Source organism: Indicator indicator, chromosome 7 (genome assembly GCF_027791375.1).
Source record: "Indicator indicator isolate 239-I01 chromosome 7, UM_Iind_1.1, whole genome shotgun sequence".
NCBI lineage: Eukaryota > Metazoa > Chordata > Aves > Piciformes > Indicatoridae > Indicator > Indicator indicator.
The window spans coordinates 11,721,450-11,744,670 of NC_072016.1; the positions used below are offsets into that span (position 1 = coordinate 11,721,450).

At 45.1% G+C, this 23,221-nt stretch overlaps 1 protein-coding gene across 1 annotated transcript in view; it reads left to right on the top strand.

Moving 5' to 3' along the window:
• Nucleotides 1-15,577: 15,577 nt before the first annotated feature.
• The window catches only part of BTRC (beta-transducin repeat containing E3 ubiquitin protein ligase), a 119,149-nt gene continuing 111,505 nt past the window's right edge, over nucleotides 15,578-23,221 (top strand). The window contains exon 1 of the mRNA XM_054382104.1: nucleotides 15,578-15,605. Coding sequence (XP_054238079.1) covers nucleotides 15,603-15,605 — 3 coding nt within the window. The 5' untranslated portion in view covers nucleotides 15,578-15,602. The remainder of the gene's footprint in view (nucleotides 15,606-23,221) is intronic.

Consider the following 23,221-nt stretch of genomic DNA (forward strand, 5'->3'; position numbering starts at 1 on the left):
AAGAGAAGAGGACAGGAGTGGGTTATAAGATTCAAGAACACCTGTTTGTGTTTCTTTTTCTCCCCCTATAAAGTGGGAGAGGAAGAGTCAGAATCTCTCTCTACTTTATACCAGAATGGTGTCTGTGGGCAGGCTCCAGCATGGAAGTGACTGGCTCTCCTTTTTGCAAGGTAAAGGGATACATACATCACTGATTGCATGAGTGGCTATCAAAATTCCCATGTTGCTGAGCAGTGCTGCTGCTTGCTGTGTTGGAAGAGCTGCTAAGTGAGCGTTGAGTTACTGAAGTTCCCCTAAAGGGTGTCTGAAGCATCAACAAAAGGAATTGGGACCACAAATGGAATAGATTGGTACCTAAACTTTGCAGAGAGCAGATGTGGATGTTGTGGCCAAAACTAGTTACTGAGTGAGTTGTCTTGCCAACTTGCAAGCTTTGAGTGCCTAAAGGGGGGAAAATAGTCAAGAAAACAGAAAGGAGCAGTGATATCCTAATTTGTGTTACAGGTCTCTTGCAATGCATGAGGGGTGACAAGAGTGCACAGGGTAGACTCTGCTTCTGCTAACTTGTGCCAGTGCTTCACTGCTGGGGGCTGGGTCATGGCTAACCTGGCAGGACAGGTGCACACAAAACCAGCTTTGCCCATCCTTAGCCTGAAAGTGTACTGCCAGGGGTTGCTGTGTTCACAGAGCTGCTGTGCAGCATTGCTACTGCTCCTGATGGCTTTGCTGGAAAGCCACACAAGGAGGTGGGAGACTGCCTCTGCAGCCTCTTTCTGGGACAGGATGAGCAAGAAGATGCATATTACAGGCACTTGCAGCAAAATCTGGTACTGAACCCTCCTGGTTAGGACATACTGGTGGGGTGGCAGTCAGGGCATCTCCCAAAATGAAATACCTGGACAGGCTGTCTGTTCACTCCTGTGTATGAGCACTCACAGCTTGCAAATGTCGTCATATAAATGAAGCTTCTCTCCCAGCTGGTGGCTGTCCCTGGAGTCTGGATGACTTTAGGGGTGGCTCTATCTCTGCTGTCTCTCAGATGTGAGATAGGCTCATCCAGAAACTGCAAGGGGTTCTGCTGCAAGCAGCTTGGAAAACGTTCACAGATGAGAAAAGCATGCTGGGCTGGCGTACTCCAGGAATCTGTTCTGGAGGGCATCATTTGTCCTTTTTTTCCAACCCCAAGTAGTGCTCTGGTCCTGGGATGCAGGATGCTGTGGGGTTTCAGAGCCAGGCAGGGCTGTCTAGAGCATCACAGCTGTCTCTGTGTCTTCTTGAGCTGGTAATGGCTTCCTCACCTTGCCTGCCATAGAGAAGAGCAGAGGTGTTTCAAAATCTGGCACCTCTGCCCACTGATCCTCCCCCCCAATGGCCTTACCCCACACAGTAGGGGACATGCCCCCTGGTAAGTGACAGAGCTGGCTGAAATGGATGGGGCTGTAATGAAGGCACCTGCCAGCAGGGCTACCTGGGAGATACTCTTATCTGTCATCTGATTTATCCAGGTTAAAAGGCTGCAATCAGTCACCAAGGTAGATTCATTCCCCAGTAAATAGTGCCCGAGGGCTTCCAGGACCTATTTTACTGCTAAGCACTCTCTTTCCAATGCTTGAATACCTTTGTTCCCAATGGAGCCGTTGCTGGCTGATATATATATGATATGGGGAGTCCTGGTGACTTTTTTATTTTTGCTCTGCACAGCTCCTAGCTTTGTCTCAGCTGCATTGGACTGCACGATGAATGGTTTGTCCAAGGCTTCCTGGTGTCTGGGGCAAATCCAGCTGAGACTGCTGTTGGCTGCTAAGGGACCTGCCTTTGGAACAGGCTTTGCCCAAATCCAGGGGGATGGGCCCAGTGAAAGAGGAGGGGTTTGGAGGAGAGCGAAGCAATGCTCAGAGTGCTGGTGAGACTGATCCAGGTTTTGGGCTGGGTGCTGTGTATGGCCCAACTCTCCTGCCCTCACTGCTGTTGCTGGAGCAGCTTGGGGGGTGTGGGGTGACAGAATGGGCTGAGGATGGGACACCTGCTGTGAGTGACCAAGCAATTGCTTTCTCCAGTGGCTCATTCCTGCTGGACCTGCCCAGAGCCTGTCCTCTGTCACAGCTGAGTTCCTTCCAGGTTTGGGTACCTTCAGGTTCAGGAAGGTCTCCCCCAGCTGGGAAAAGCAGTGATTTGACATAACTCTGACAGTGATGTTTGGACCCCAGTGATCCCCAGAAAAAGGGCTGCCTCTGCCTTCTGAGGTTCAAGTGTCACCTGTCCTGACATATTACAAAGCCATTCTGGATTCCTCTGGGCACTGAGCTGTATTGCTCTTTGTGAGCAGGTTTGTAGCTGACTTAATGGTGTAGGAGAGGAAATCTCAGGCAAGGAGGCTATGGATACAGTATCAGTTTCAGTCCTCGTTTCAATTTATTTTACTATTTTTCATCCCAATTGAAAACAACAAAGCAGAGCCCCGGAATTGCTGGCAATGGATTGCCTCTCCATTCAAGCTCCAGGTGTTGCCTGCCTCCTCATCCCAAGGGCCAGGGAAACAGCTGCACCCTACCCTCTCCTGAGGGGAGAGCTTTGAAGCCCTTTTCTTATGCACCTATTTCCTATATACCTTTCAGGCACTTGTCCTATGATCATCTGAGATTTGGCTGCTTTTATTCTCTTTCTTATCTTTGACAAACCTCTTATGTAGTTCATCAACCAAAATCAGTTTGCTAACTTCCTCCCCCTTTTCCCAATTCCTTCCCACTCCTCCCCCTAATTAGAATGAAGGGCTAATGGAGTATTACTGTGAGGGACTAGGAAAGCTTCCCAAAGTGCTTACCTAAGGGGAGAGCACTTTGACTAATAGATGAGCATTAAGGTTCTGCATCCTCTTTGTCCTGACAGTGGGAGGAGGAGGGCAAGAGCCCAGAGCAGAGCTCCAGATATCAGACTCCCTTCAGGTTTCCAGACTGTGCTGTGTAGTCGGACCATTAATGCTCTCACATGAATTCTTAGGATGGGTTTAAAATCTAACTTGCTCTTTGGTTACATCCAAGACAGATTGATTTGTCTCCTACTAGGTGCATCATGGTTCTTTGCCAGCTAGAGATACGAGGCTGCCTGGTTGGGGGAAAGATGACTTTTTCCTCATGCTGTGTTTGTGTGGCACCTAGTGCAGGATGGATCCCTCAGTCCTCTGGGGGTTTTCTGAAGTGTACTGGATTGCCCAAAGCTGCCATGGGACAAGACTGGGATGCCAGGAGAGCAGAAGGGTCTGCTGATGGTACAGAGCACTTCAGGAGATACAGTATACCCATATCTTGCTTCCAATATAATAAGAATTTTTTTTCCTGCTGGTGCTTTGACTTTAAAGGCTCCTGTGCATTTTTCCAGGGACTCCACCCAGCACTGGAGGGTTGGAAGCTGGAGCCATGCAGAATCAGAGCCTGAGCTTTGGGGACATGCTGGGATGATAGGCAGTGATGATCAGTTTGTTTCTCTCTCTGCGCTCCTGCAGTTTTGCTTCTGAACCTGTGCTAGGGTGCAGAACTGATTGGATCAGCCTGGCAGCCATCACCAACGTCATCTGCAACCTTCAAGTGTTTTGTAGCTCAATCCTCTGGACCCCTGGAGGGCATCACACTGACATTTTAAACTCTGTAAATGGCAGAAGAGCTGGGAGGCACCAGAAAAAAAGTTAAATGTTTCAGTAAGACATGGACAGGTGTGGGTTTCCATGTGAGTGTTTGCTGGTTAAGTGGACTGGGACACCTAAAATTGTGAGAGAGGTAGAAAAGGGAGCTTGGTTCAGATGAAAACCAGGGGTGGGCAGAGGGGATGGGAGAGGACAGGAAAATGGGGAGGAGTGAGATGGGGATGTCATGGGAGAAAGGCTTCCCAAAAGCCAGGTTTGGAGAAAGTCATGGTGTCTATGAACTGTGGTAGCCAGGTTCAGGGGACTCCCGATGGCTGAGTCTGGAGGTGGAATCAGAGGACAGCTTACGACGTGTTTCCAATACTCCTTGTTTGACCAGGCACAGAGCATCTCGCTAAGCAGACACAGCATGTGTGTGCAGTCAGCTCATCATCCGTGTTTCACTTGGGCTTTCCAGGTGTTGCCACATTTCTCTCTGCCACTTCTTACTTGGAGGTAGCCTTTTGGTCTCTGACCAATCCTGCCTCTGGCTCTTTGGGAAGCTTTTCATGTGCTTCTGGCTTTGTTCCCTGGTTAGCTGTAGCTCTTCAACAGAGAGATGTAGGGATAGATATAGGCTGGGTTCAACTTGTCCAGCATCACTCACTGAAGTCAATACCTGTTCCAAATCTTCATGAAGACAAACTGAGAGTTGGGGCTATTCACTCTGGAGAAGAGAAGGCTCTGAGGAGACCTTATGGTGGCCTTCCAGTATCTTAAGAGGGCCTACAAGAAAGCTGGTGAGGGACTTTTTAGAGTGTCAGGTAATGATAGGTCTAGAGGGAACGGAACAAAACTAGAAATGGCTATATTCAGATTGGATGTTAGGAAGAAATTCTTCTCCATGAGGGTGGTGAGATACTGGAACAGGTTGCTCAGGGAGGTGGTAGAAGCCTCATTCCTGGAGGTTTTTAAGGCCAGGCTGGATGTGGCTCTGGGCAACTTGATGTAGTGTGAGGTGTCCCTGCCCATTGCCCGGGGGGTTGGAACTAGATGATCCTTGAGGTCTCTTCCAACTCTAACAATTCTATGATTCTACAGAAAATACCAGGAGTTCAGGGGATGCTTCAGGAGGCAGTTCATCTCTCAGCAGTTCCCACCTCTCAGGCTGCAGGCTTCAGCTTTTTGGATTCTGGTAACTAACGTGGTGTGTGCTGGGAGAAGCGAAGAATCCACTGTAGCAAAAAGAGCATCCCCAGGATGGCTGCCTATGTGCACGCAAAGCTGAGAGTGGGGGTTACAACACCCTCCTGTTACAGGGAGGGCAGCTACCACCATTCTGTCCACCCACCAATGCAAGGGGTCCCCTGCAATCTTACTTATCCCAGCACTGGGGAGGAGGAATATCAGAGCTGGCCACCGCTCCCTCCTTGCCTTGGCGAAGCCTCAATGTGCGGGCACGGAGTGGGGTCACTCGGTACTGCTCCCATCAGGGAGGAAGCCTTCCTGCGCCCCGGCAAACCCCTAGTGAAAGACAATCAGGCTCACTGTCACTGAGCTAATTCCGACGGCATAAAAGCAGTAATGAAATTCACGGCAGGATTAGCCTCTCCATCCAATGGGCCGGCGCCGCAGTGACATATCGTGCTTCTTGCCCGAATGTAACACACCATCTAATTTACGTCGTGTAGCGAGCGGGAATGAAATGTTCATAAAGAATTGCTGAATCTTGTCACCTTAACTGCGGCCCCAGGCTCTGAGGCATCTGTCAGGGAGAGGAGAGTGGAGAAAGGAGGCTCCTGCCTTGCAAAGCTACGACCAGGGCTTTGGGAAAGGGGAGATGGCTGCATTAATCTTCCGGGTCTGTGCGACGGAGATGCAGCATGCGGGGATGAGGACTCCAGGCTGGAGGAGGGGGGCTGTACGTCTCCCTTGCCTGTGCATGCTGTACTGAGTGGTGGCAGGGATAGGAAAGGGGCTATTTTTTTCCATCCCCAAAACTGTATGTCTGGAATGCATGAGAGGGGTTCTGTGGTGGTGTGGAAATAAGGGGCAGTATCCCTGGAGATCCACGTGCTCACAGCAGAACACAAGTTCTCAAATTCCATGTTGGGTTCTATGTTCAGGTACACACTAGTCAGCACTCACAGATGCTTGCCTGTCTCAGGAAGCACATGCATGTGTGCACAATCCTTCTGCTGTGGCTTAGCAACCCCTTTCCCCCCCTCTCCCCAAATGTTTATTTGCAGTTAATTTTCATGGATCCTAATGGCTGAGATCCTGCTAGGGGGGATTGTGCTTGCCTCTTCAGTCAGAAAGGTTGCAGAAAAAAATAGCCCTTTCCTGTTGTGTTTGGAGTAATAGCGTCTTGGTGTCCGGAGGGGAGTTGGCAAGGAAACAGGGAAGTTTATTAAGAGTAAGAGATTGAATTCCACTGGGTTTAATTGGAAGTGCTTGAGCAAGTAGGGGAGGGAGCTGTCCCATACAGCCCCATGGAAACAGCAGCGCTGTCTGCATGTTCCACGCCCATGGGGCTGGCTGGTCCCAACGCCACCTCGTCTCCTGGGGAAGCTTCAGGCTCTGGCTTGTTAGCTTCCTTGGGGTTATCCATGTACCTCAACCTTGGCTTCCTACTCCATCACGTGGCAGGATCCCCAGTAGGCTCTGGAAATGCTGGGCTGAGAGGGATGCAGCTCTGGGAAAATGCACTATTTGAGTTTGCATTTTACTTTGAAAGCTGGTTTAGGGACAAAGTGTGCAAGTGAGACAGGAGTATTGTCCCTGCTGTACTGACTCAGTTGCTTCCCAAGAAAATCTGGGTTTTCTCCCTGGGTGAGGACAGCACAGCTCCATACTGGGGCTCAGCAATGGCTGCATAAGGTGTAGGTATCAGGTATGTAATTTGCAACTGGAGTATGTTTTGGGAGAGTAACATAAACTTGAGCAGCCTTGCTCCGCTTTCCCATTTTAAAGCAAAGGAGTGAAGCTACTTTTGGATCCTAATCCCCACACCTTCCCTCAGGGCACACAAATGTTTTCAAGTTGGAGTCCCATGGGTGAAACCATTCCCTTGCCTTTTGCTGGGCTGGACTCTGCCTGCAGAATGAGCTCCAGCATCTTTGTGCCTCTACAACACTGATTCAGGCATGTAAAGCAATGTAGAAATATGCCTTCATGGCTGCAAAATGAGCTGAGCACCAAAAGCCTGGTCCCCTCCTAGAGAAAACTTCTGCAAGATTACATCATATCCCACACTGAGTTGAGAGTATTTAATAACTCTTTCTTTGCTGATGAAGGCAAACAGGGGCTCAGGCGTTTATTTTACCTTAAATTCAGCCGATTGCTCTGCTGAAAAATTACAAATTAAAGAACAATAAATAATTTATCACTGTATTTACTTTAATTCAAAAAATTGCTTCCCCACAAATTAAGATATATTGCTTCAAATTAAATGTTTCATTAAATCTGAGATTAAATTTTTGGGGGCTGGGGAAAGGAATACTTCAATTTGGCTGAAAACTGCCATTTCCCATTGCTTTAATTGCAAACTCTGAAACAAAAATTGACAGAAATTTTACAAAGCTCAGTTGTGCTGGATTGGTCTCTGCTCCTGCCCTTCTGGGAGTCCAGTGGGTTTCTCTTTCAGATTCTTCCAGGGTGCCACATGGCTGCAGAATTTCAGCTGCAAATCCAGAGTGAGCATGTCTCTAATTTCAACCAAACCTCACAGGAATGTGCTTTAATTGAAGCACTTCTGAGGCTCTCTGGCTTTGCAAAGCCTTGTTTCTCCACAACCTCACTTCACAGGTAAAATTGCCAAAGTGGCTGGCTGTGCTCCAGCTTTCATCTTTAAGAAGAAAGCTGGGAGTTTCCAAGCTACAACTCTTCCCAACCTTGTCCTCTTTTGTGTATAACACACTGTATGCACTTTGGTGTATATGTATACACCTTTTTAACTTCCTTTTGGCTGATGCCCTGTGCTGGGACTTTTAAAGTTGGTTTTTCAGCCACGTGCTCTACCCCAGACTCCATATGTGACCTTCACCTCTGATGAATGTGTTATTATAGAATCATAGAATTGTTTTGGTTGGAAAAGACCTTTAGGATCATTGAGTCCAGTCATTATCTAACTCTGCTAAGCCTGGTGCTAAACCATGTGCCTTGACATCACATTTATTCCTCATTTAAATACCTCTAGGGATGGTGATTCAACCACCCCCCTGGGGAGCCAATGCCAGTGTTTGAGAACCTGTTTGGTTAAGAAGTTTTCCCTAATACCCGACCTGAAGATCCCCTGGTGTAACTTAGTGCTCTTTCCTCTTGTTCTACCACTTGTTACAATGGAGAATGGATGAATACCCATCTCACTACAACCTTTCAGCAAGAAGGTCTGCCCTGAGCCTCCTTTTCTCCAGGCTAAACAATCCCATATATTTCAGCCTACAGCTGAAAAAAGATTTGTCATAAGACTTGTTTTCCAGACCCTTCACCAGCTTCGTTGTCTTTCTTTGGATCCACTCCAACACTTCAATTTCTTTTCTAGCAGTGAGGGCCTCAGAACCGAACCCAGTACTCAGGGTCACCAGTGCTGAGTACAAGGGGCCAATAATTTCCCTGGTCCTGCCTGTCACACTATTCCTGATGCAGGCTAGGGTGCTGTTGGCCTTCTTGGCCACCTGGACACACTGCTGGCTCATGTTCAGCCAGCTGTCAATCAACACCCCCAGGCCTTTCTCTGCTGGGCATCTTTGTAGTCACTCTGGCCAAAACCTGGAGCATTGACTGAAGTGCAGGACTCAGCACTTGGCCTTGCTGAATTTTACCTAACTGGCCTCAGCCCACTGATCCAGCCTGCCTAGGTCCCTTTGTGGAGCCTTCTTGCCCTCAAGCAAGTCAACACTGCCTTCCATCTTAGTGTCATCTGCAGACTTACTGAAAGTGCACTCAATCCCCTCATCCAAGTCATTGATAAGAACCTGATAAAGATATTTGAAGAGAACTGGCCTCGTACTGGGCCCTAGGGAACACTTGTGACTGCCTGCAACTATATTTAACTCTACTCACCACCATTCTTTGGGTTTGGCCATCCAGCTGTTTTTTTTTACCTACTGAGGTGTCCACCCATCCAAACCATGAACAGCCAGATGTAATTTCATGTTTCTGTTTTCTTCTGAACTTGTCCGTGGGGGGGTTTTCTACAGGTTCTCACTAGTGTCATGACCAAGACATGGAGGTGAATGGGACAGACATTCCTGCACAGGTAGAAATCTACGTAGACTGAAGTGAATGACTTTGCTAGTTCTATTGGCAGTAATCTGCTTTGTATTGCCCCTAGAACATTTGAGTCTGTTATAGGGTGGGATTTCTGGGACCTATCTGGCTGCTCCATGTAAGTACAAGCTTTTGTAATTTATCAGGGACTGCTGGAGTCACTTTCAGTTCAGCACATGTCTCCCTAGGTACTCCTGCACCTACTTACCAGTATCACTGCAGAGCACCTTAGTGCCCTGTGTCCTTACACAGTGAAAAACTCTGTGCTGCTCGATTTAGGAACAACCTACACAGACACAATTACAGAAGCAAATAATTGCTAAGAAATCCTATTCTTTACCCTCATATTTTGCAAGAAAACCCAAGTTCCAGGTAAAGGACAAGCAGAATTACTGCAGGTCCTATGAAATGGTGCAGGAGAAACACTCTCTCCTTTGTCAGAAGTAACACTGGCTGACAGGCTTTGAATGGCAGAAGTACACAAACTACTTGGTCGTAACTGCACCCTTCCTGGTGATTTCCTCTCTTCCTGTTGCTGCAGACTCACCACTGTTAGCATATCCTTCACTTGTGATGGTATCTGCCCCAGGTTTGCAAGATTGGAACTGCATTTGTCTTTTACAGGAGGGTTAGAGTAGAAAAAGGAGTGTGTTTGGGATATTGGGTGGTGTCTGATGGAGGAAGAAGGCATTATGATGCCTACTCTGGGCTGTTCTGAACCAGAGTGGTAGAAACCTGGGCAGAAGTGAGGCTGTGTTCTCCACTTCCCTATGGGTTTAAAAAGATTTCCCTAGAGGGAAAGCTCTCCTGTGAGGGTCTTTTTGCTTTAAGGAGAGGTTACCCTCTAGAAAACATTTTGAAGGACTAGGAAATTTTCCTTTCCTGAGCTGTCCTTCAGGCAGTGAATTTCAGGGACATGCCCTGTGAGGAAGACAGCACACAGGGTACAGGAGTTGGCTTTGCAGGCAGGATCCCAAACTCCTATCCTGAGCTGGTGACACACTGCATGTTTCAGCACCAGGAAACTCAGGTCACTCTTGGACTCATTGGGACCACAGCAGAAGGCAATTGCTTTTGGATCTATTAATTGTAATGTCCTTTCAAGACATGGGGAAAGCTACAATTGCTGCAGCAAGTTGGCTTTTGCCAGGCAAACTCCCTTACGTACTTACTATGCAAGTCAAGAGTATTTACAGGAGATCTTGCTGCCTGTAACTTAAAGCTTTAGCGAAACAAATTGGAATTGCCTTCTGGAGGCCATTGTTATAAATTACAGCCCCAACATCTGTCCACATCTGCAATGTCTAGACAACATGTCTCTGCTAGGAAAGTGAACTGGGGGAGGCTGTGATCGCAGAGGGGAGAGGAAGCAAAGGGCTTACACAGGGGCTGGCTTGTGCTGCCGCTCTGCTTTTGAGCATGGTGCTCAAACTGAGGTCCATCTCAGCCCGGGTGGGTGGGACTTCTAGGGGCATCTGAGCCAGAAGGAGCCCACATCTGTCTTCCCCCATCGCAGCCTGCAGATTGACACCAGCAACCGATTTGGCCCTTGGAAGCCTCGACTGCTGGTGCCTTATTTATTGCATGTTGGAGGATGTGAGGGAAGGCAGCGCCTTCAGGCAGGCTTGTTCCTGTCTTAGCCTGGCCCCTGTGCAGTGCTTGTGACGAAGAGGCTGGGCCTGTCAGCTGAACGATTGTATTTTTTTTTACAGTTCCTAGCGCAAACCTTCTCATTTATATGTAAAGTAGCCATTAGTCATAGCTCTGTTCCCTCACACTGCCTGATGTACAATCACATTTTGCAGTGGATGAATCTTTCCACACAGCTGCTCTGCTATGAATAATCCGTTGCCGGGCCCATAAATCAGAAAAAAATCATGCACCTCCTTTGCCTGATCCTTACACAAAGTCATATATTTTACATGAGGACAAGCTAAATATTCATAAGGCTTTAAAAGGGCTGTTCTGACTACAAGGTACTTGTTGGGGTTGTTGTGTTCTGTCGGGTCAGGTGTGGTGGTTTGGGGTTTGTTTTTCATCCACATAAGAAGAAGCCTTTCTTCCTTCTTTGCCACCCTTCAGGCAGTAATGCTGAGCTCCTGGTGATGCTCCTCTGGGCTCTTGTGTATGCCAAAGGACTGATGAATTCATCATCACTTCTATCTTAAGGATGGGCTGACAAGAGGTGCTGCAAACACTGGAGTATGCATTCCAGAAGTATGGAGAGGTGGCCAGGAATCAGAGAGCAAAGGAGATGCTTTTGGCAGTGAAGAAGCATTTTCAGATCTGTACTGGGGGTGCCTGACCAGCCATGAGCCAGGGTATGTGTTTCTGTATGTGCACAGCTTTGCAGGGCAGTACAGTGCTTTACACCAAGGCCTCTGGCAAGGTTTTGGGGGAAACTGGGAAGGCTGCTGACAATGGCTAGAGCCCTTGTTCAAGAGCTGTCACCCAGATTTATTTTAATCCATATTTTATACAAAGTACCTACAGAATCTATGGTGTGGATTAGAGCTGGGGCTTCAGCTTCTCCTGCTTCCCAGTAGCCAAGCAAATCTGGTGGGGGATGGAGGAGCAGCACCATGTAGTCCTAGTGGAAGGATGGAAATTTGGGAAATGAATTTCCAGGAAATGCAACCAGGGTTACATGCTCAGGATTCCTGCAAGGAACCCAGACTCTCAGGATTTGGCCTTCTTGAGACATTCCCCCACTGTCTGAGCTGGCCATCTAGAGATTCCAGTGGCAGTGATAATGCTGTGTGAGCAGAGAGGGCTCTCATCCCCTGGAAAGGTCAAGAAACACTGACAGCATGAAGATAAGAGATTTTTTTCACCTGATATTTTCTGAATTAGCAGCTTCACCATAAGTGAGAGGGACCAACCTCATCTTTCTCTCCTTTGCCCTGGACAGCAATTCCCACCCACCCTCACAGTAGCTCTGCCATTTGATCACAAGAAAAGACAGTTTGATTCACTGACAACTAGGGGCTTAGTTTGTATTTCCTGATTATCATTTTTCTGTACCTGTAGTGAATTCAAACAGTCCATTGGGCTACCAAACACCTGTCAGAGCTGGCACAAGGTGAGAAGGGGAAGCATATGACTGGCAGAGACAGGATAGGGGATGCAGCTCCCCTTTTCAGCAGCACAAGGGATAAATTCAGCTCAATCTGCAATGCCAATTTATAGCCTGACTGTTCTGATTTCTTTGCAGACAAGTCTCTCTGGTCATCTCCTCCACACGTGCAGCCTTATACATCTCCTTAGTAGAAGGTAATGCATACTGTCCTCCTTCAGCCATACAGTGAGCTTAATTCATAATACATAGTCTTGGACTCTCTTCTTTTGTTTTTGTATGACTGAGTGGCAATGTCCCTTTGCTCTGAAAAAGCCCCTTTACCCCCTGGCTGCAGGGAGCCATCCTGCACCCAGATCCCCCAGGGCGCTACATACCAAGCTGAGATGTCTGCGCCCTGTGTGAAACATACTCCTGTTATGGGATGTGCTGGGATGGAGAGGCTGAGCTCAACCACTGGGATGTTTCTGGGTGCAGAGCCACCTGTATCCCTCTCTTGAGTTCTTATGTTATCAAATGTCTGTGTGCTCAGCCCCGTGAAACATACCCACGATAAAGGTTGCTGCTGCCAAGAGCTTGCAGGACAAAGGGAATAACAAAAAGAATAACAAAAGGTTGCTCCACTGGTGCTCTCCCCTCTTTTCTCTTTCCTTTCTGCTGCAAGTTGGAAATAATGAAGTCAAAGGACTGCCAAAGCAGAGGAAAACAAGGCCAAGCATAGGCAGATGGCAAGCCCACAAATCGAATTTAAAAATCATCCTTTATTATTCAGAATATTAAAATTCAGGCAATAATGCCCAAAGGAACTCTGCTGATTAAAGCTCCCTAATGTTTCATGGCCAAATCTTGCTGCTTCCTCCAAGGGTCACTGGGACAAGAAGTGGAAACCCCTCTGGAGCGCAGAGAGAGGTAGGGCTGTACCTGCTGTAGATCACTTAACCAAACAGTTACTTACTGACCCAATCAGCTTCACTTAAAGCAAAGCACCAGCTGTTCCTTACCCAATTAATGACTGCCACAGCAAATTAACATGGCGTTACACCAGGCGTGGATGTGGTCCGCAGAGTCTGGAATGCACAGAGCAATATGCTGTTGCAAAAATAATCACAGTAATATCTTTACCATTAGGTAGCATCCTTCATCTGCAGAGATGCTGAGCTCCCAGTGTGCTACATGGCTTGCTTCATGCAACATGCTCTGCAGTGAGGGGATGAAGGGCAGGAAGAGTGGGGGGTATAATGACTGCTGTTTCAAGGGGACAGTAAAGAAGAAGTGGTCAGGGCAGATCTGCTGTGGTAGAACCAGCACTGATCACATATGTTTGACTCCTGGTTCTTGCAACCCAAGCACATCATTATTTAATTGATTGTAAATCAATCAATAATCTGAACTCATAGTGTGCCTTCTCCCTGCCCTATACACCTCAGAGCTTTCCAGTGCCTCTCTTCTTGCTGTGTGATGTGTGATTCCTGCAGATGCAGGAATCCAGGTGAGGTTCATGTGGCAAACCATTACCTCTGTGCTCAGTGCTGCCAGAGCAAGTGCTACTCTCTGAGTCCTTCCTTGGTCTCTCTGTGCTGTGGTGGAGACTTTTGCCCTGTTCCTCTGCAGTCGTCCTGCATTGTGGGGTTCCAGTGGCAGTATAGCAGAATAACTGAGCCACTCTCTTCTGCCAAGGTGAAGTCCAGCACCTAAACACCCATTTAGTTTTTACTCCAGTTCATTCATACTTATGACCTAGAGACATTAATCCCCTACAAATTACAGTCCAGACAGATCAATCAGCCTAGAGGGCCTTGGGACAGTGATGTCTAGTGCTAAAGCATTACGCTTTTCCCTTTTCCTACAATTAGACCAGCATCAGATATTATTGACAAATAAACTGTCCAATCAAAGCCTTGAGCCCATCATGCTGCTACAAAAGGGATCCATTTACACCCCAGTCAACTGTAGGATGCAAAGAAGGAGGAGACACAGAAGAGCTATGTCCCAATTACCAGCAGCCTCTGGTTGCCTGCAGTACTGTTACAGGAGCTGTCCCTTTGTAATTATAGGACTCCCTCATTATAATTACTGTTATTTATATAATTGTGGGAAGTGTTTTCAGTTCTGTCAGCAGTCTGGAAAATGCCCAGCCCCATTACAGCCAAGCGTTTCAGGCGTTTCACTGCTAAGAGTCTGGGCTTAAAGTATGATGACCAAGAGTATGGCTGGGCCAGTCTAAGAATAGCAGCCCATGTCCCGGTGACCTGAAAGCTTTCTTCAGATTTCTATGCCTTGGAATTGTAGAGGGAAGACACGACGTTATCCTTGCCTCCTCCTTTCAAGCCACTGCTCTGGGAGCATAGCTCATTCCAACATCACACCACAGATGGGCTGGCACTCCTTGTCACCTCTGCTGGGTCACTGGCTTGAGGGGATACTCCTGGCACTTGGTCATGAAGCACCATCTAGGTCATATGTCCCTGCAAGGAATCCAGCAGAGGGTATATTCTCTGCATCTTTTCCTCTCTGATTATTTTGTTTAAAAATATGGAGTAGATGGGGTGCATGGAGAAAAGGAGGGAAGTGTCTGGTGCACAGGAGGTGACAGTTTCATACCTGCAACTCAAAGCTTTATTTTATAGGTCAAACAGAGGAATGGGCTGCATGTCAGCAAGCAAGTGCTGGTGTGTGCATCTAAATAGGAAGAAATTCAGAGTATCTCACTTAAGATGCAGGGTGAAATATACAAATGGAGCAAGGAAAAGAATCTTGAGTGTTTCACTGGATGACAAACTGTGTAGGAATCAGTACTAAAGAAACAGGAGGTGTGTCTTTGCTCATTGCAAGGTGGCCTCAGTGTGTGGGCACACTGTGAAAAATGTAGGAAAACTAGAAAGAGATTATACAACTTTAACAAACCCCAGAGGATTAGAAGCGATGGCTGCCAAAGAGTGAGCTGGTCTTTTTTTAGTGTGTAACAGAAACTAAAGAGAGATGGTGAAGAGGGAGGGCATATGGTAAATACCCTCCAGTCTGTGTGCAGCTACTATTAGAAGAATGCTGATCAATTCTATTTATTAATTTTTTTAATTCGTTTGCTTCTTGCTACAGCAAAGAGGACTTGGCCCAGTTTTCAGGGGAAAATAGAAACATTAGAAAAAAAGAGTAAGGAAAGCACCACAGGAGGCTGGCTATATGATTTTTCTCCAAGGAAGCCCTGGGGCTGGGAATGACTCCCAGCTATCCCTGCGAAGCAGGGCGTCCCTCGGTCCCCTCCCCGGCTGCTGCCCTCCCGTCACACCGGCACAGCCAGCAGCAACTACAACCCTCGTCGGCCCCCTCTCCCGCGGACAGCGCAAGCGCCAGCCGGCTCCCGGCGTGCCCCCGGATCGAAGCCTTCTCGGATTTGTAGTTTTCCTGTACGAATCGAGAGCTTACCGGCTCGTGGTCGGGGACTCCATTTCCCGTGGGCCTTCGCGCAGCGCATGAGCTTTGCCGGCAGCGGGGCGAGGTGGGGTGGGGGACGCGGGGCAGCGCAGGTTCCTGTCTGCGCTGGCTGCGGCCTGGCACTGAGGAGAGGGGCGGCCCCGGCCCCGGCCGCGGAGGACTATGGACCCGGCTGAGGCCGTCCTGCAGGAGAAGGCACTTAAGTTCATGGTGAGGGGCCGCGGCGTGGCTGGGTACCTATGTGTGTGTGTGTGTGTGTGTGTGTGTGTGTGTGGAGGGGCAGCCGGGGAGGAAGGGCGAGTAATGAGGAGGGGCTATGGTGGAGGGGCTATGGTGGGGAAGATGGGGCTGGGGGCATGGAAAGGGGACCCCTGGGGGAGGCCGGGCCTTTACGGTATGCTGGGCCTAGGGGCGCCGGGTTGGCAAGGGGCCGCTCGTTCTGCGGGCAGGGGAGGGCAGGGAGCAGGGCCTCGGCAGTGGCGTGGGGTGCGGGAAGGGGGCTATCTGCTGGGGGGCACTACGTGTCGGAGCGGGGCCCTCACATACCTGAAGTATCGTGTGTTGGAATAGGGAGGCTGTAGGTGTCATCCGGGAGCAGGAGAAGTTAAACTCGAGTGAGGCAGGAGCTGGCAGAAGGGGCCCATGTGCATCGGGGGGAGGATGGGTGGATATGTCATTCTTAGGGGGTTATTTTTTATTTATATATTTTAGTCTATCTTTCTGTACTGTATAGTGTCTCTGCAATTTTATTTTGTTTTTCCTTCCATTCTGTCGTAAGAGTGGTAAACACAAAATCTTTCACCTGCTGCTGCAGGTGTATCATCAATAGTCAACCTGAAGAGCAGTTCACATTGCTTAGGTTTTTGAGTTGGTCTTTGGTGTGGAAAACAGCCTTGGGTGCACTTCACTGCGTCCAGGAAGCTCTTCAGATGTGTCTGTTTTGCTTAGGTTTGAGACATGATGCACGTAAATTGTAGTTTCATTCTCTCCTTTTTCATTTGTTGATATTTGTGTTTTGGGCAGAAACATAAGAACTAGAAATCACGATAGAAAATATATCGTTGCCAGCTGAGTTGAATGTAAATTTCAGGTGCCAAAAACGTGTTTTGTTTGTTTTCCTGTAAGGATGTCATGTAAATGACTAACACCACTAGCTAAAAGTTTGTGTTAGGTTAATACTTCCAATGGTATGGAATTAAATCTAGGTTTATCAGGAAGAAGCAATTCTAGTAGGCCTTCAGAGTGTACGCCCAAAATGAAATTGAGGAAATGCTGGTTGCAAATTTTAATTTCTAATTTAGCTTTGAAACACTTGTTTGGCTTCCCCTTTTTTAATCTTGCAAAACTTGTTTCTCTTGAGACTTTTTGACCCTTTTGCTAGTAGTCTCCAAGTTTGTCAGATTTATAGAGTTTCAGCTCAGTGAAGTGGGAGAAATGCTATGGATACCAGAAAAGGCAAGGCAGCAATTAGTAATAATAAACTACCCTCTTTGGTGTGTGATTGGCCAAAGGAGTGTCACAGATCCTGTTGCACTTGTGTTGGGCCGAGCTTAGTAATTACAACCTACCTCTAGATAGTTTCATATCCTGAAAAGTTTCTGCTGAAGTGTTTTTTGTCGTCTGCCAGGCAGTACTGTGAACATGCTATGCTGTATTGTCATATGCTGCTTTTTTCACCTCTTGTGCTAAGAGTCCTATCCAAAGGCTTAGTCCAGTTGTTTGAGATAATCTGTAAGGCTGGGCCTGAGGGAATCACTGTCCATCTTGGGGCTGGCTGTGTTCCACTTGAACCATAAAGCTCTGTGATACTAGGGAGAGACCTGAGTGTGAGAGAGAGCTGCTCTTACAGGAGATGGATCTGTTAAGAGCACCAGATAAAAGGGGGAATTATCAAGATCAGGTTGCACTCAGAACTAAAAGCTAAACCAAGTTCCTCAATGTTTTATTAAAATGCTTCTTACATGCAAAATGCTTGTAAAAAGTGCAGTGAAAGATGTGGCTTCCCTCTCTCTGCTCTGAACCTTTTTAAAAATTGTTGTTGGGTTTTGTTTTTTTTTTTTTTTCTTCTTCTTACAGGTTGAGAGGAGAGTGAGAAAAGCTTTTTTTTTAGCTCATCTCAGGCTTTTGCTTTAGTGCATGTCTTTCTAGAACATGATTCTTAGTTATGCTGAGGAGGTAGTTTTTGTCAGACATGGATCTTTTAGTGTTTGTGGAGGCGTGGCGCAGGTAGGTTGTGTTGGTCCATGGGGTATCATTTGCAAGCATCAGCTTGGCCCTCCTAGGAAGCGCCTTGTTTCTGCCTTTTTAGCACTCAAAAGTGCTTACATACTGCAGTAATAGCATTGGTACAATTGTCTGCACAGAGGTAGATGATCATCTCATGTGTCCTCTCAAGTAATGCTGAATCACTCATCGTGTGTTATCTTGTTCATCCAAGTGTGTGATATGCTTCATGTACATCTTCCTTGTTAGGTGAACTGCAGTTTAGATTGAGATGGGCTTTGCTATTGATTAGTGATTTTTCCCCTGAGAGTTTCCCAAGTGCCATCATGGATAAATATTCAAGCATCTTTTGGCCTATTAGCTTTCCAGCTTTTTGTAGTTTTGTTTTTGACAAGGATTTGTGTCAGGTTTCACTTAATGTTGAAAAGCAGTCATGTAGGTTGTAGTGGATTTGTAATTTTCCAGAAAATAATACTTTTTCCACTTAAAAATGAGAGTACCTAATTTTTGGCACCGAGTTTGAGCAGCTTTCTTGAGTCACACATAGCAGTCAAGATAGGCCTGACAATTTGGGTATTTTTAATGTCTAATAAAAAAAAAAGTCATGTGGAGACATCATGCAATGTTAATGTTATGAATGAAATCATCTTGCTTTAAAGTATCTGTATTTGATACTGGACTCTCTCTGCTGCTCATATGTAACTTTTTGGTAGAAGTAAAACAAAGTCACCTTCTTACTGCTGGGCATGGCTTGATTACTTGCCAGTGAAACAGTATTACATTTAGCTAGTATCTGCTACCAGTTTCTTGGTCTGTGATCAGCTACAGCATGTATATGCAAATACTTTAAGGTTTAAGTAATTTAACTTCATTTGCATGCTCAGTTTACCTCTACATTTTAAGAAGGCCTAATTTATTTCTGATATTAAATTACTGTGTATTAGCATTATGCAATACTAAGCCACTGCTCACTAGGTAAGACTGTTCTTGCTGGTGTTTTCTGTCTCATGTATGCCACATGTGATCTTTCAAAGACTTTTTTTTTTTTTTTCCCCAATGAAAGTCAGATCGTAGATTTAAAGTATGATTTTGTAAATTATATAGTCCAGTGTTCTGCAGCTACACTAAAGGTTTTACCAGAGTGGGACATGTCTCAGTTCACCTCATCTCCTTTTCATGTTTCTACAATAGTATAGATAAAGTGACACTCTGAAAAGTACAGCACCTAGAAGACTGATGCACAAGCTAAAAGAAGAGATTAATGTGCCCATTATCTCCACAAAAACCCAACCAACCAAACAGAAAAACCCTCCCCCAAATCCTTGCCTTAGAGAGTTCTGTTTTCATGCCTTCAAGAATATGGGACTTCTGTTGTCATAACCATTTACAGAAGTGCTGGAAACGAGGTGCTCAATTAGTAACTTTCCTATTTGAATAAAGTGTTTAAAACTGTAGATACAGTAGAGTGCAATAGGCTCAACTGAGACTTTGATTAAATGTCATATAAAGTAAACTACATATGCCTGCATAGAATAGTAGATATTTTTTCAAAGTAGCTTCAAATGGTTCTGTTAAGTATTCGAATGTTCTGATGATTATCTTTTTAATTAAAATGAGAAATCTTTGTTTAAAGTGGCATTCTTTTTTTACGGCCTGTTACAGTCTCTGTAACAATCATTTCTTAAGTCTGAACGTTTTTAATTCCAGGAATCCATTTATATAAAACTATGTTTAGACTTAATTAAGGAACGATTCTTACAAAGCTTGTAAATAGCCAGGAAAAAAGGGACAGAAAATAAAACTGACATTCACACTTAACAGAATGATTGTTACAAGGTATGTAATATGCTATAAAAATACAATAAAGCCCTTTTTATAAGAGTTCATATTTTTTGTTCCTCATTTTGAAGGGTATTTAAGAAAAATATCAAAGCTCTATGAAGCAACATCTGTTTTCTTGAACGGACTAGTGACAACTCTAGTCGTGTTTAACACTGCTTGGAGCTGTACCTGACCAGTTTGGGATCCTATCTGGGATGGTTTGGGAGACAACAGTGTGATATTTAACAAAGTTTCACTTTATCAGTTTTTCTGAACTGATCAATTTGCCATACTTCATTTAATTTCCTGCCTTATGAATAGGAAGATGTGTTCTTCATGAGGGTCTCTCTTCCATTCTCCTTTTCATTTCATTTCCTCAAATTGCCATTCTCCTTTTCATTCTGGGTGATATAGGGAGTCCTGTTGGCCTTCCAGTTTCGCAGGAGAGCCAAAACCTTTTGGTTGCTTTTAAAAATGCATCTGTGTTTTATTGTTTGTTTGTTTTATGAGAGAAAACCCCTGAAGTTCCTTAATTTTAATATTCTTGGTTTTATTTGAGTGCACTTCCATACAACCAGTAGGTAATACAGTCAGGAGTAGTCAGTGTAATTGGAGGCTGAAGGATAACAGGCTAGGAATCACCCCTCCTCCCCACCTACCTTTTTCATACCCTCTGTGTGTATGTATATAATATATATGGAACAAGGCTTATACTTTCAAAGAAGTTCTGTTTGCACTGAACTCAAATGATTTATGCTGTTGGTAGGACTGGGGTTTTTAAGACTTAGGACTTGTTAGCTGTTGTTTTGAAATTCTTGAGAATGTTACAGTCTTCCTAATAATCTATTTGTGTTGTGGTCGTTGTACCAGAGGATCCTGGCTATCCAAAGCCAGGGTGGCATGAAGGCAATAAAAGTAATTTTGTAAAATAGCTGGAATAGCAGTGAGTTGCAGGGCCGAAAATCCTGCTTAGATATTAGACATTAAAAATGCTTACTAATTTTTTCCAATGGAACTGAAATAACATCCTCTTAGTTTAAGACTTTGTTGGGCCTACTATGTTGTAAAGCAAATGTTGATTTCTTTTCTTTTATTCCAAGTCTGTGCTGTAGATTTTTCTGCTCCTGGTACAGGCCTTTGGTACTTCCGTAATTTCACTCTCCCTTCTGTGGCAATGTTTCTTTTCAGCCACTTTGCTCCATTAAATATTTGCAATTACAAAAGCAAATGGCGAATTTGCTATCACATCACTGAAGTATTTAGCTTCATAGACTTAAAAAGCAGAATTTGTTGCACTGTGCTCTCTGCACTGTAATATATACTATAAACATCAGAGGGAATAGGCTGACCTTAATATTTGCTTCCCAGACTAAATCGCCGCCTTGCAGCAGTTATTTCCCACTGAATAAAAAGTTTAATTTCACGCCCTGATTAGTGCTAGTATGTGCAGGTGGATATTTATTTTATGCAGCTAAACTAATCTGCCTTGGCAAATTATTTGCCAGTCAGCAGAGCTATAATTCCTCATGAGTATTTGGTACTAAATTATCATTCTCATTAGTAAGATAAAGCAGACTGTTCTAACCACAAAGTTTGGTTAGGCAAAGGGTTTCCTAAATGAACGTTGGAAGATATAAGACATGTGCAGTGGCATCAATATTCTCAATATTCTGAAGTGATTTGTGATAAGGAGGATGTAAAGAAGATCTCAGAGGAAGAAAATAAAATTATCCTGTGTTTGTGTATTATCTCCAGAGGCCAGGTAGGAATGTACAGTGTTTGAGATCCCATCCTTAAGAGGTGCCTAATGAAGAAAAAATGAAATGTTGGTCTCTGGAGTATTTCCAGTGGCCAGCAAAATTATGATCTCTGGGCCATAAAAGAGATGCAAATATAAAGTTACATTGTTTTCTTGTTTATTCTCAGCATTAGCAGCTACTGAGGTAGTGGAAAGAATGAACTGAGACTAGAAGTAAAATGTCAGAAGAAACAGGAAACTTCATGGTTTGGTCTCATTTAAAGTTCACTTCATGCTGTAAAAACACTTCAAGTGGAGATCAGAAAGTATTTCCTGATGTGCAAATGTTGACTGGATATGCTTGTCAGGTGAATCATGGAATCACAGAATGGTTTGGATTGGAAGGAACCTCTCAAGGTCATCTAGCCCAACCACCTCAGCAGTAAACAGGGACATCCTCAACTAGATCAGGTTGCCCAGAGCCCTGTTGAGCCTCACCTTGAATATCCCCAGGAATGGGGCCTTACCCACCTCCCTGGGCATCCTGTTCCAGTGTTCTACCACCCTCATGGTAAAGAACTTGTTCCTAAAATGAGTTCATCCACTGTTTGTTTTCTCTCGATTTTACTGTATTGGTAGTTTGTATCATAAAACTTATTAGTCAAATGTACTTATGTTCTATTACAAGGAGAGTAATTTGTATCTGGAAATAATGAGTTTTCATTAAGAATTGAGTGAAGGCAATCCACTGACTTTCCTTCATCTGTTTGTACCCACTTCTTGTCGTATTCACTTGCTGCAACTGTGTTTAAGGTATAAATGATCAGATCATGTGTAAGACCAAAACCAGCAAACCAAGCGATTTGATTTGATTTTCATGCTGAATTCACCAATGCGGATGGAATGAGCTATTTCTTCACTTCCTTGTCTGCTTATGTTGTGTCATCTCTGACTTCCATGTGTGCTGGTGAGATCCGTGTAATACTTAAAACCATTCTTGGAGACAAACTTACCTTGTGTTTTTAATACTCAATATTTTCTTCAGTCTCTCCTAATTCATCTTTCTTGCAATTCAAGAGGTGCTCAACAAGGCATATTATTTATATATTTTAAGTTATTTTGCACAGAAGGGCTGAATCCAGTGTGCATTTAGCTGTGGAAACTGAAAATGAGTTGCAGCATAGCATAGTCCAGTAGCAGTGGCTGCAGCTACATAGTAAGTGCTCAAAGTACAATTAATAAGCAATCAAACATGAAACTCTTTTCTTGACAGGATGCTGATTAGTGCAGAGGAAAACTTGTTGATCCCATGGAAACTGTTGAAAATAAACATCCTGGGAGTTGCATTTAAATGTGTCCTGCTTGTTAAACAACAGTGCTTTCTAATGGTTCTTTATCTGAGGTCTTGAGGAACTCTGCTGTTGGATGAATACTACCCTTGCTCTGCAGAAAGAGAAAGCTGAAGCTCGCAAGTTTGGCTGGGGTCACGGACTGGAAGAATTTGCATAGAGTTGTACAGTACATTGATAATAGAAGACAGAATAAAAAGAAACCTGTTCTAATAGCTAGCCTTGTGCTTCTGACCATGTATTGGTTAATTTTACAATTGGCTAGCCACCTGGTAAAATAACACATTTTATCATTAAACAAAATTAATTTTAAAAATGGCTTGAAACTGTCTGTTTTTAATGGGATCTGAATATTCTTAGTTTTAATCTGCCTCATGAGGCTTGTCTTTCTTCTGGGAAGTACATTGTTACATCATTAAAATATCATCCCCTACTGAGAGAGAAATCGGTCCCATTCACTAAATGGCAGTGCTGCAACAATGACAAGTATTTCTAACAACTGCATTAAAATTCATTTTTTCCTCTTTCATCTGCAAGTTCTGTGGTTCCATTAACCAATGGGTGCTCAGCCTGCATGCAGCTGCATGTGCACAGCCAAATTTGCTAGCTGTGATGGCAGAAGGTTTGAGAAGGGGCAATGAAGACTTTCAGTCGTAAATTATTTCACTTATCCACAGTAATTTTGCTTGGAAACA